Genomic DNA, 12,500 nt, shown 5'->3' with positions numbered 1-12,500 from the left:
TAACCTAACCTAACCTAACCTAACCTAACCTAACCAAGCCTAACCTTCATCTAACCTAACCTGTCTTTACTAACCTGTCTTCTTACACCTTAATCTAACGTAACCTACTGAATTAACTGCTGTCACTAACGGCCCCTTACTGTGCCTGCAGGACCTCAACATTCATCACTTTGTCGCTCCTCTACGCCACCCTGCTGGTCGTGGTGTGTCTGGGATTCGTGTTATCAGAAGTTCTTACTCACAATGTTCCGCTGTACTACTATGAGGTAAGAGAAAGAGAGAGAGAGAGAGAGAGAGAGAGAGAGAGAGTGGGTTATGTTTGTGTACTTGTGTGTGTGTTTTTGTTTGTTTAATTTTCCTTTTCTCTGTCTGTCTATGTGTGTATCTATAATTTTCTTTCTATTTTTCTTTCTGTATCCATCTGTCTCTCTATATCTCTGTTAATCTTGCTTTCTGTTTATCTATCTAGCTGTCTTCATTGTTAGTGTGTGTGTGTGTGTGTGTGTGTGTGTGTGTGTGTGTGTGTGTGTTTGGTTTCTCCGTCTATATATCTCATATCCAGAAATGTTGTTAATTTGTCACTAGAACCGTAAAAAAACACCCTTGAAAACCCTCTCCTCTCTCCCCACAACTGTTTTCCAAGGCCACAGAAATGACTAGCTGGGTTTCTCCTGTTAATGATGTAGAAATCTTGTTAATCTGTCACTAGAACCGTAAAAACACCCTTGAAAACCTGTGTCGCTTCAACTACGCCCTTTAAAATATAGTGGAGGTCTGTGCAGAGCTGAGAGAGAGAGAGAGAGAGAGAGAGAGAGAGAGAGAGAGAGAGAGAGAGAGAGAGAGAGAGAGAGACTCAGGTACTGTGAAGAGTTTTTCAGGGCAAAGTGAAAGAAGGGATGGAGGAAACGAGGGGAGAGAGAGAGAGAGAGAGAGAGAGAGAGAGAGAGAGAGAGAGAGAGAGAGAGAGAGAGAGAGAGAGAGAGAGAGAGAGAGTTATTTAGTACAGTGAAGGAGGAAAAGGAGGTATAGATCTCTCTTATGAAGTGAGAGAGAGAGAGAGAGAGAGAGAGAGAGAGAGAGAGAGAGAGAGAGAGAGAGAGAGAGAGAGAGAGAGGGAGATTAACAATATAGCACTTGAGAGAGAGAGAGAGAGAGAGAGAGAGAGAGAGAGAGAGAGAGAGAGAGAGAGAGAGAGAGAGAGAGAGAGAGAGAGAGAGAGATACAAAGAGTTTCTCAACATAGGAGAGTGAAGTGGGTGAGAGGATGGAAGAGAGTCAATAAGAGAGAGAGAGAGAGAGAGAGAGAGAGAGAGAGAGAGAGAGAGAGAGAGAGAGAGAGAGAGAGAGAGAGAGAGTCCATTGTTCTAATCTCAACACATCAGTAACTTTTTTTTAATCAAAGTTTTACAAAGATACTCTGTGCTTGAATCCAAACACACACACACACACACACACACACACACACACACACACACACACACACACACACACACACACACACACACACACACAAATAATTCAGTCTTTAAGTTCATTCCTTCATTAAAGAGAGAGAGAGAGAGAGAGAGAGAGAGAGAGAGAGAGAGAGAGAGAGAGAGGGGTGCTTTATAACTCAAATTTTCTCACTTTTTCAGTTTCTCAACTCGTATGACTGAAACTTTCTCTTTTCTTAATTTCTCACTCTAACTAAATTTTCTTTCGCTTGAATAATTAAAATTGTCTCACTCTCATTTTCTCTCTTTTTCCTTCACTTTTTTTTTTCATTTTTTTCTCACTTTCTCATGTACAACTCAAATTTTTTTTCTTTTCTCTCTTATTTCTCATTTTCCTCTCATATTCACTTGCTTAATTCTTAATTCCTCGCTTTTTCCTTTTCTCTCGTTCATACTCCTCATTTTCTTTTCGTCTAACTTAAATTTCCAGTCTTTTTCCTTCTTTTCACCTCTATTCCTCTCTTTCACATTACTCAAATCTCACTTTTTCCTCACTTTTCACTCGCATTTCTTAGTTTTTCACTCATAATACATCTACAGCACGTTCCCTCGCCTCCTCCCATTTTCAAACGTATTTTTAACTTGTTTTTTTTCCATTTCCAGGCGTTCTTCACTTACCTGTACGGTGTCAGCATCCTCTTCCTGCTGTACGTCCTCTGCTACCTGCTCTCAGACTCAGCACGGGACAGGAAGCCCAAACAGTCACAGGTCGTTGCGGTGAGATTTTGTAACGCACGATAATTTTTTCCTTGGTTACCCTTAAATTGGCTCCGTTTTCTCTTTTATGTATCTGGTTTTCTTTGGTTTTGGTTGAGTTACGGTTGGGATAGTTGTATTTTTCTGTTTTTTTTTTTTTTTTGCGGTTTTTCTTTCTTTTTCTTTGGTTATGTCTTCAGTTGGTTTGGATTTTTTTGATTTCTTTCTGTTGAGTTACCCTTGAAATAGTTGCGTTTTTTTTTTTTTGGAGGTTTTCTTTCATTTAATTACGTTTTCTTTCAAGGGCTAGTTTTCTTGACGTATTCCTTCTGGTTTTGCTGGGTTACCCTTAAAATGTTTGCGTTTTCTTCTCATTATTTTCCTTTTTGTTGAGTTTCCCCTTAAATATATATATATATGCTTAATTGAAGTTTTCTTTTCTGATTCTTTTAAGTCCCCTATATAAAAGTTTGTTTCCTCGAGTTTTCCTTCTCTTTTATGTTGGTTTAGCATTAAAAGTTTGATTTCTCGATATTTTCCGTTTCTTTAAGTGACCATGTAAAAATCTTGTTCCCTACAGGTTTGATATTCAAATTTTGTTGAGACACTCCTAAAATTTCGTTTTCTCTGGTTTTTCTTTTTTTTTTCTGTTGAGTTCCCTTATCCTTTTCTCGCTTTTTCTTGTTTTCTTTTCTTTTTCTCTTGAGTTATCCCTTTTTCTCGTTTTCTTTTCCTCTTTTCCGTTTTTTTTTTCTTTTCTTTGAAGTTACACCTTTCTCGTTAACTCGTTTTCTTTTTGTCGTGAAACTACGCATTTTCTCATACTTTTTCTTGAGTTACCCTTGTTTCTCTCATTTTCTTTATTATGAGTCCCCATTTTCTGTCGGTTTTCCTGCTTATATTTGAGTTGCACTGTTCGTTTTCTCCAGGATTTGTTTGCAGTCCTTATTGAAGTGCTCTTAAAATTATTATCATTCACTGTAGCTCTTCATTGTGGTACAGAATCATACTTTATTAATTTTTTTCATGCTGGTATTCTCTCTAGCTCTCTGTTAAGCCTCAGTATATGAGACAGCACGGATACAGGTAGTGACGCCCCCTGTTCAAGACTCAAGGGTTGGTGCAGGAAGCCATCAGGCCAACACGTGGGAGTCCCTGTACAAAACACACCTGTCTGTTTCCACCTGTCATCTCTCTCCACACACCTGTCTACCTGTCACGTCTCCCTGTTGACTCAGCACCAACAGCCTCTTTACTTGAGTGTATTAAAATTAACCTTACCATAATTATTGATCTATTTTCGATGCATATCTAACAAAATTATAACTCTCTCTCTCTCTCTCTCTCTCTCTCTCTCTCTCTCTCTCTCTCTCTCTCTCTCTCTCTCTCTCTCTCTCTCTCTCTCTCGTCAGTAAACGCAAATTGTAGCCAAGTTTTTTGTAAATGATAAATTCAGTATAAGTGGTCTAATATACTGAGGCTTTTAGTAAATAAGTCGTTTTAATTATTTTGCATATCAGTTACTGTCATTTTTATCAATTTGTTAGTAAATATTCTTTTTCTTTATTAATCATCTCTATATATTTAGGTTAACTATTATTATTTTTTTCTATTTTTATGTAGGTTATCATTAGGATAGGTTTAAATGTCCTCTCATTTTTTTTTTTTTTTTCATTAATTAGCTCAATATATTTGGCTTCATTATTTTCATTATTTTTTTATTTATTTTTATTTTTTTGTCTTTTCTCAAGGTCTTAATTATTCTGTTTTTGTTAGGCGCAGTTTTAGGCCTATTTTTTTTTTTTTGTGTTCCTTTGGGTTGTGTTAGGTTAGGTGAATGTACAGGTATTTTGTTTGTATGTTTGTTTGTTTGTTTATTTTTTGGGGTAATTAGTTTATTTATTTTCTTATTTTTTGTTTGTTTGTTTGTTTATTTATTTATATTTTTGTTTGACTTTCAATATATATTCATAACATTATATTTTTCTTCTTTATTTGTTTTCTTCTTCGTATTATTATTATTATTATTATTATTATTATTATTATTATTATTATTATTATTATTATTATTATTATTATTATTATTATTATTATGACAACCTTTAGTAATCCCTTCACTCCTCCTCCTCCTCTTCCTCTTCCTCCTCCTCCTCCTCCTCCTCCTCCTCCTCCTCCTCCTCCTCCTCCTCCTCCTCGTAGCCAATCCTCTGTTGTCTTAAAAGTGTACCAACGCACCACGCTTCACTTAAGTAGCCAAAATGTGAACTTAGAATGTGATACTTAGAAAATACACTTGTGAACTTATACTTAGAAAATAAATGAACTTATACACTTATATTTATACTTATACTTATAAAATACACTTGTGAACGTTATTTTTCTTTTGTTTTGTGTTTGTCAGCCACGGGAAGAAAACGGAAGGGAGGAAGAGAAAATTAAAACAAACAAACTAATTGAAAGGACCTTTGCGTCAATTTATTAAGTAATTTATTTATTTATTTGTTTTGGTTTGTTAGGAAAAGATGAAGGAAATAAATAAGGTAAAAAGAAAAGAAAGAAATTGAATAGAAATGGTTATCTTTGACGTAGGAAAGTAAAAATATGTAATTCTTCAGTAATTCGTGTGTAATTTTAAGTGTTAATCTCAATTTCTAAAAAAAAAACAGGAAAAGTGTAATTTTAAAGTAATTTCTAGGTAAATGGTTATCTTTGACGTAGGAAAGTAAAAATATGTAATTCTTCAGTAATTCGTGTGTAATTTTAAGTGTTAATCCCAATTTAAAAAAAAACAGGAAAAAAGTGTAATCTTTAAGTAATTTCTAGGTAAATGGTTATCTTTGACGTAGGAAAGTAAAAATATGCAATTCTTCAGTAATTCGTGTGTAATTTTAAGTGTTAATCCCAATTTAAAAAAAAAAAACAGGAAAAAAGTGTAATCTTTAAGTAATTTCTATGTAATTTTAAGTATCAGTATTCTCATTATAAACAAAACATACGGGAAGTGCAATCGTTAAGCATCTCGTATGTAATTTTACTGTTAATATTCTCCACTCATCCAAAATTACATATAAAAGTTGAGTTTATAAGTAATTCCTAAGTAATTTCATGCACCAGCACTGTATTCCCTCTCCCTCCAAGATTATTTATATATAATTTTGTCGTTAGGTACACGCGAATCCTGGTCTTTCAAAAGTTGACCTGAATTAATGAGAAGAATAGGAAAAAATAGCAAAGAATAATAATAGTAGTAATAATAGTAATAATAATAATAATAATAATAATAATAATAATAATAATAATAATCATTCAATTTCAAACTTTATAAACGCTTTAGGTAGACATACAGGTGAATCTTGATCTTTAGTCTCTCTCTCTCTCTCTCTCTCTCTCTCTCTCTCTCTCTCTCTCTCTCTCTCTCTCTCTCTCTCTCTCTCCTCTCTCTCTCTCTCTCTCTCTCTCAGCACACAGACAGACACAAATCTCATTTAGTCGTCAGGTGCCAAATATAATTGAAAAAATGACTTAAATGTGTGTGTGTGTGTGTGTGTGTGTGTGTGTGTGTGTGTGTGTGTGTGTGTGTGTGTGTGAAATTAGGGTCATTGTGTGAGTTTTTATGAACACACACACACACACACACACACACACACACACACACACACACACACACACACACACACACACACACACACACACACACACTGACAATTAGTTTACCTCAGACAGACAGACAGACAGACAGTTAATCAGACAAACAGACAATAGCTATCTATTTAGACAGACAGACAGGCAGGCAGGCAGACAGGCAGACAGACAGACAATATTCAAATAGTGTTTTGGCGAATTATTATTATTATTATTATTATTATTATTATTATTATTATTATTATTATTATTATTGTACATACGAATTTTCAACCATTTTATTTGATAGTTCATCTTTATTTTGGCAATTAAAAAGAGACAGGAAGAAATTGGTTCTGAGACAGTGGTGGATGACAGGAACACACTCAGTAATGGGGCTGTTAGTGCTGCGTCAACAGGGGGCTTTGACAGAGTAGACAAATGCATAGATGGGGCTGACAGGTGTAAACAGACAGGTGTGTTTTGTACAGGCACAGCCACGTGTAGGCCTGATGTCTTCCTGCACCAACCCTTGTGTTCTTGTGTAGGGTGAAGACAGGGGTATTCCTTCTCTATTAGCTTAGCAGTGCCTTGAAGCTTGTGGCAGTGTTAGCAGTGTGTTGAAGCAGTGTCTTGAAGCTTGTGGCAGTGTTAGCAGTGTGTTGAAGCTTGTGGCAGTGTTAGCAGTGTGTTGAAGCTTGTGGCAGTGTTAGCAGTGTGTTGAAGCTTGTGGCAGTGTTAGCAGTGTGTTGAAGCAGTGTCTTGAAGCTTGTGGCAGTGTTAGCAGTGTGTTGAAGCTTGTGGCAGTGTTAGCAGTGTGTTGAAGCTTGTGGCAGTGTTAGCAGTGTGTTGAAGCTTGTGGCAGTGTTAGCAGTGTGTTGAAGCTTGTGGCAGTGTTAGCAGTGTGTTGAAGCTTGTGGCAGTGTTAGCAGTGTGTTGAAGCTTGTGGCAGTGTTAGCAGTGTGTTGAAGCAGTGTGTTGAAGCTTGTGGCAGTGTTAGCAGTGTGTTGAAGCTTGTGGCAGTGTTAGCAGTGTGTTGAAGCAGTGTCTTGAAGCTTGTGGCAGTGTTAGCAGTGTGTTGAAGCTTGTGGCAGTGTTAGCAGTGTGTTGAAGCGGTGTCTTGAAGCTTGTGGCAGTGTTAGCAGTGTGTTGAAGCTTGTGGCAGTGTTAGCAGTGTGTTGAAGCTTGTGGCAGTGTTAGCAGTGTCTTGAAGCAGTGCCTTGAAGCTTGTGGCAGTGTTAGCAGTGTCTTGAAGCTTGTGGCAGTGTTAGCAGTGTGTTGAAGCTTGTGGCAGTGTTAGCAGTGTGTTGAAGCAGTGTCTTGAAGCTTGTGGCAGTGTTAGCTGTGTGTTGAAGCTTGTGGCAGTGTTAGCAGTGTCTTGAAGCTTGTGGCAGTGTTAGCAGTGTCTTGAAGCAGTGCCTTGAAGCTTGTGGCAGTGTTAGCAGTGTCTTGAAGCTTGTGGCAGTGTTAGCAGTGTCTTGAAGCTTGTGGCAGTGTTAGCAGTGTGTTGAAGCTTGTGGCAGTGTTAGCAGTGTCTTGAAGCAGTGCCTTGAAGCTTGTGGCAGTGTTAGCAGTGTGTTGAAGCTTGTGGCAGTGTTAGCAGTGTCTTGAAGCAGTGTCTTGAAGCTTGTGGCAGTGTTAGCAGTGTCTTGAAGCTTGTGGCAGTGTTAGCAGTGTCTTGAAGCTTGTGGCAGTGTTAGCAGTGTCTTGAAGCAGTGTCTTGAAGCTTGTGGCAGTGTTAGCAGTGCCTTGAAGCTTGTGGCAGTGTTAGCAGTGTCTTGAAGCTTGTGGCAGTGTTAGCAGTGTGTTGAAGCTTGTGGCAGTGTTAGCAGTGTCTTGAAGCTTGTGGCAGTGTTAGCAGTGTCTTGAAGCTTGTGGCAGTGTTAGCAGTGTCTTGAAGCTTGTGGCAGTGTTAGCAGTGTCTTGAAGCTTGTGGCAGTGTTAGCAGTGTCTTGAAGCTTGTGGCAGTGTTAGCAGTGTGTTGAAGCAGTGCCTTGAAGCTTGTGGCAGTGTTAGCAGTGTCTTGAAGCTTGTGGCAGTGTTAGCAGTGTGTTGAAGCTTGTGGTAGTGTTAGCAGTGTCTTGAAGCAGTGCCTTGAAGCTTGTGGCAGTGTTAGCAGTGTCTTGAAGCAGTGCCTTGAAGCTTGTGGCAGTGTTAGCAGTGTGTTGAAGCTTGTGGCAGTGTTAGCAGTGTCTTGAAGCAGTGTCTTGAAGCTTGTGGCAGTGTTAGCAGTGTCTTGAAGCTTGTGGCAGTGTTAGCAGTGTCTTGAAGCAGTGTCTTGAAGCTTGTGGCAGTGTTAGCAGTGTCTTGAAGCTTGTGGCAGTGTTAGCAGTGTCTTGAAGCAGTGCCTTGAAGCTTGTGGCAGTGTTAGCAGTGTGTTGAAGCTTGTGGCAGTGTTAGCAGTGTCTTGAAGCTTGTGGCAGTGTTAGCAGTGTCTTGAAGCAGTGTCTTGAAGCTTGTGGCAGTGTTAGCAGTGTCTTGAAGCTTGTGGCAGTGTTAGCAGTGTCTTGAAGCTTGTGGCAGTGTTAGCAGTGTCTTGAAGCAGTGTCTTGAAGCTTGTGGCAGTGTTAGCAGTGTGTTGAAGCTTGTGGCAGTGTTAGCAGTGTCTTGAAGCTTGTGGCAGTGTTAGCAGTGTCTTGAAGCTTGTGGCAGTGTTAGCAGTGTCTTGAAGCAGTGTCTTGAAGCTTGTGGCAGTGTTAGCAGTGTCTTGAAGCTTGTGGCAGTGTTAGCAGTGTCTTGAAGCTTGTGGCAGTGACCGAGATAGGTGAAAACACGAGGACACTGTCATTGGCGGAATAAATGAATAAATAAATAAATGAATAAAACAACAGGGAGAGAATATTGACATTTATCACATACACAAATTACTCTTCCAAAAATATGCAAAAACACCAAACAGTGATTTTGTAGCGCCTCGTTCATGCCTTTCATTTATCTCTTATTGTAATCGTTTCTTTAATACTTTGAGGAGTGCATGATATAAGCCTTGGTGCGGCAGTGTCAGGTCACCGCAGCACCAGAACAGTCACTAGTCAATGCAGGATAGCCAAGGGTAGCTCAGTATGAAGGTGGAGGTGGCAACACTGCTGGAGACACGCGGAGAGAGAGAAAGCGAAGACAGAGAAGAACCATTTCCTCTGTTCCGTTCGCTTTTATTATTATTATTATTATTATTATTATTATTATTATTATTATTATTATTATTATTATTATTTATTGATTTAGAAAGGGCACCAGCCAAGCGCAACACAATTTATAAAGGGGGAAAATAAAGGGCCCACTGATATGCCGGTCTCCATACACAGTCAAAAGCAGTCGTCAAAAATTAAAGGATAAGTGTGTTGAAACCTCCTTCCTGAAAGAGTTCAAGTCCTAGGAAGGAGGAAATATAGAAGCAGGCAGGGAGTTCCAGAGTTTACCAGAGAAAGGAATGAATGATTGAGAATACTGGTTAACTCTTGCATTAGGGAGGTGGACAGAATAGTGGTGAAAGACTGAGAATACTGGTTAACTCTTGCATTAGGAGGTGGACAGAATAGTGGTGAAAGACTGAGAATACTGGTTAACTCTTGCATTAGGGATGTGGACAGAATAGTGGTGAAAGACTGAGAATACTGGTTAACTCTTGCATTAGGGAGGTGGACAGAATAGTGGTGAAAGACTGAGAATACTGGTTAACTCTTGCATTAGGGAGGTGGACAGAATAGTGGTGAAAGACTGAGAATACTGGTTAACTCTTGCATTAGGGAGGTGGACAGAATAGTGGTGAAAGACTGAGAATACTGGTTAACTCTTGCATTAGGGAGGTGGACAGAATAGTGGTGAAAGACTGAGAATACTGGTTAACTCTTGCATTAGGGAGGTGGACAGAATAGTGGTGAAAGACTGAGAATACTGGTTAACTCTTGCATTAGGGAGGTGGACAGAGAGTAGATACACGTAGATAAATGCTTGTCAACACTGGTGATGTGTGTGTATCCTCAGTGGCACCAATTAGGCCAGGTTATACTAGGCTTGGCAAAGGTAGGGATGTGTTAGGTCAAGTTAGGTCAAGTTAGGTCAGGTTAGGTTGTGGTGCTGTGGTGTTGTGTGGTGCTGGTGTGCGTATCTCAACGGGGACACCTCTCAGGCCAGTACAATGTGTCTGAATGTAAATAGTTTAGGTTATGTTAGTTAGGTCAGGTCAAGTTAGGTTAGGTCAAGTTAAGTTAGATTATGGTCTTGTGTCGTGGTTATTTAAGGCTAGGTCAAATTAGGCGAGGCTAGGTCAGGTCAGGTTAGGTTGTGGTCTTGTGTCGTGGTTATTTAAGGCTAGGTCAAATTAGGCGAGGCTAGGTCAGGTCAGGTTAGGTTGTGGTCTTGTGTCGTGGTGCTGACGTGCAAATGTTCACAGGGACACCACTCAGGCCAGTACAATGTGTCAGAATATGAATAGTTTAGGTTATTTAAGGTTAAGTCAGGTCAGGTCAGGTCAGGTTAGGTTGTGGTGTTGTGCCGTGGTGCTGACGTGTGTATCTCAACAGGGACACCACTCAGGCCAGTACAATGTGTCAGAATATGAATATTACGCATATAACGAGGTGAGTAGGAAAAAGACTTGGGCATGCCTGACCTCACTTGACCCCGCGTGCCTGTCAGCCAGCCAGCCAGCCAATCAGATGCTTCCCTTACTAACTCCAGCCAATCACACCGCTCCCTTTTCTCTCCCTCGTGTTGTGATTGGTTGTTGCCGCTGCTGCTGCTGTTTCTGCTGCTGATGATGATGATGATGTTATTGATGATGATGATGATGCCTGGGTTTGCTCTTTCTCTCTCTCTCTCTCTCTCTCTCTCTCTCCTCTCTCTCTCTCTCTCTCTCTCTCTCTCTCTCTCTCTCTCTCTCTCTCTCTCTCTCTCTGCTTCTTAAATGTAAAAAAAAAATATATATATAAATAGATTAGATTTTTTAGAATTGCAGTTTTTCTTTCCATAATTTTCTGATAAATAATTTTTTGGCTGGTAACTTAGAAATAAATCAATAAATACATATGCGAATTTTCTAAAACTGACTAAATTTACCCGAATTTTTCTAAGTAACCAAATAAATTAAGTTCTTTGTGTATTTTAAAGAGAAAACAAAAATTACGAATGAAACAAAATGAATCAATCAATAAATAAAGATAAAAAAAATAAATGGAACTAAAACAAAATATAAAAAAAAAACATTGCTATTTTTAAAAAGTTACTAGCCACATTTTTGCTATTATTTTAGCTAGCATTTCATATTTTTTTTCGAATTTTATCCCCTACTCAGCATTTTTGTGACTGGCTGCAAATATTAGGTAGTTATGGCTAGTTGACCTCATCCCCCCTTGTAGTCCACCTTTGCAACCATTTCTAGCATATTTCTATTACTGCTGCTCTAACTTATCCTCTGCTATTACCTGCTATTTCTGTTTCATAATCTCTAACTAGTTACACGTAGTTATATTACTAACCAGCTCGTTCTATTAGCCAAACTATCAGAGGACTACTGCTACCAGAATAGTGCCTAGGTTACTAATAGTCTCTAACCTCTACTAGCTCTTTTACTAACCCTTTCATTGACCTGCTAGCCAGACTGTTAAGTAATTATTCAGTTCTTGCTAGTCTTTTACTATTACTATCGAGATCTTAATAACCTTTAACTACTACTAGCACTAATTCATTCTCCGTACTATTTTTTCCTAACTAGCTCTAACTATTGTTACTATTAAGTGTTTGTAACTAGTTGGTACGTCTACTAGCAACACTGTTAAACTATTACTTAATCCTACAAGTCTTCTACCAACCTCAAACTATCCTAACTACTGCCAACAACTACTATTAATTGCGCCATTTGCTCCTAACTGCTAGTAATAGTTTGTGTACGCTATTTAACCTAACTTAGCCAAGCCCCCTCGCTGCCATGATGGTGGGGGGGTAGGGGGAAGAGCGACCACTCCCCTAATAGGATAGTTTTTTTTTACATATTACAGTCCCCCCCGTTCCCCCTTACTCCGTTTTCTATGAATGGTAGTTGAGGTGTGCTAGTTTTGGTGCATTGGTTGCTTAATTAATACGAGTAAATATTTTTTTTTCTTTTTTTTTTTATCGTTGCTATTTGTTCATTTGATTTGTTGATGAACGGTGGTAGTGATGATAATAATGATAATAGTGAAGTTTTATTTTTTTTTTATTGATTCATTGAAAACGGGTGGTAATAATAATAATAATAATAATAATAATAATAATAATAATAATAATAATAATAATAATAATAATAATAATTTTGGTGTGTACATATTAAAAAGGATTAAGAATTTTTTTTTTTATTAGATTTCACTATAACGAGGAACGAGGATAACAACCATAACAATAATTTCTTTGAAGATTCTCCATGTAGTAACACAGACAATTAACCATCAGTATTTTCTCTCTAATTAAATTGCTTGAGTTTGTTTTCAATCGTGGTGTGTTTGAGAAAAAAAAATAATAATATAAACAGAATTTTTCCCTCCTTTCATTTTTTCCACTAACAAAACATCTTTCAAATTTCCGCTTTTTGTAGTAAAATTTCCAGCTTTTTTTTTTTTTAGATATTTTTTTTTCGTATTTGCATCTTCTCTTCTCTTCATTATATTAGTTATTATTTATTTACCTATTTTAAGTTTTTTATTTCTTTTTTTTTTTC

At 38.0% G+C, this 12,500-nt stretch overlaps 1 protein-coding gene across 1 annotated transcript in view; it reads left to right on the top strand.

Moving 5' to 3' along the window:
• LOC135095871 (proton channel OtopLc-like) overlaps positions 1 to 12,500 on the top strand; it is a 58,727-nt gene that overhangs the window by 31,317 nt on the left and 14,910 nt on the right. The window contains 3 exon segments of the mRNA XM_063997016.1: positions 152 to 266; positions 2,096 to 2,209; positions 10,333 to 10,389. Coding sequence (XP_063853086.1) covers positions 152 to 266; positions 2,096 to 2,209; positions 10,333 to 10,389 — 286 coding nt within the window.

Source organism: Scylla paramamosain, unplaced genomic scaffold (genome assembly GCF_035594125.1).
Source record: "Scylla paramamosain isolate STU-SP2022 unplaced genomic scaffold, ASM3559412v1 Contig2, whole genome shotgun sequence".
In the NCBI taxonomy this organism is placed as follows: Eukaryota; Metazoa; Arthropoda; class Malacostraca; order Decapoda; family Portunidae; genus Scylla; species Scylla paramamosain.
This window is presented reverse-complemented; position numbering and strand designations above follow the sequence as displayed.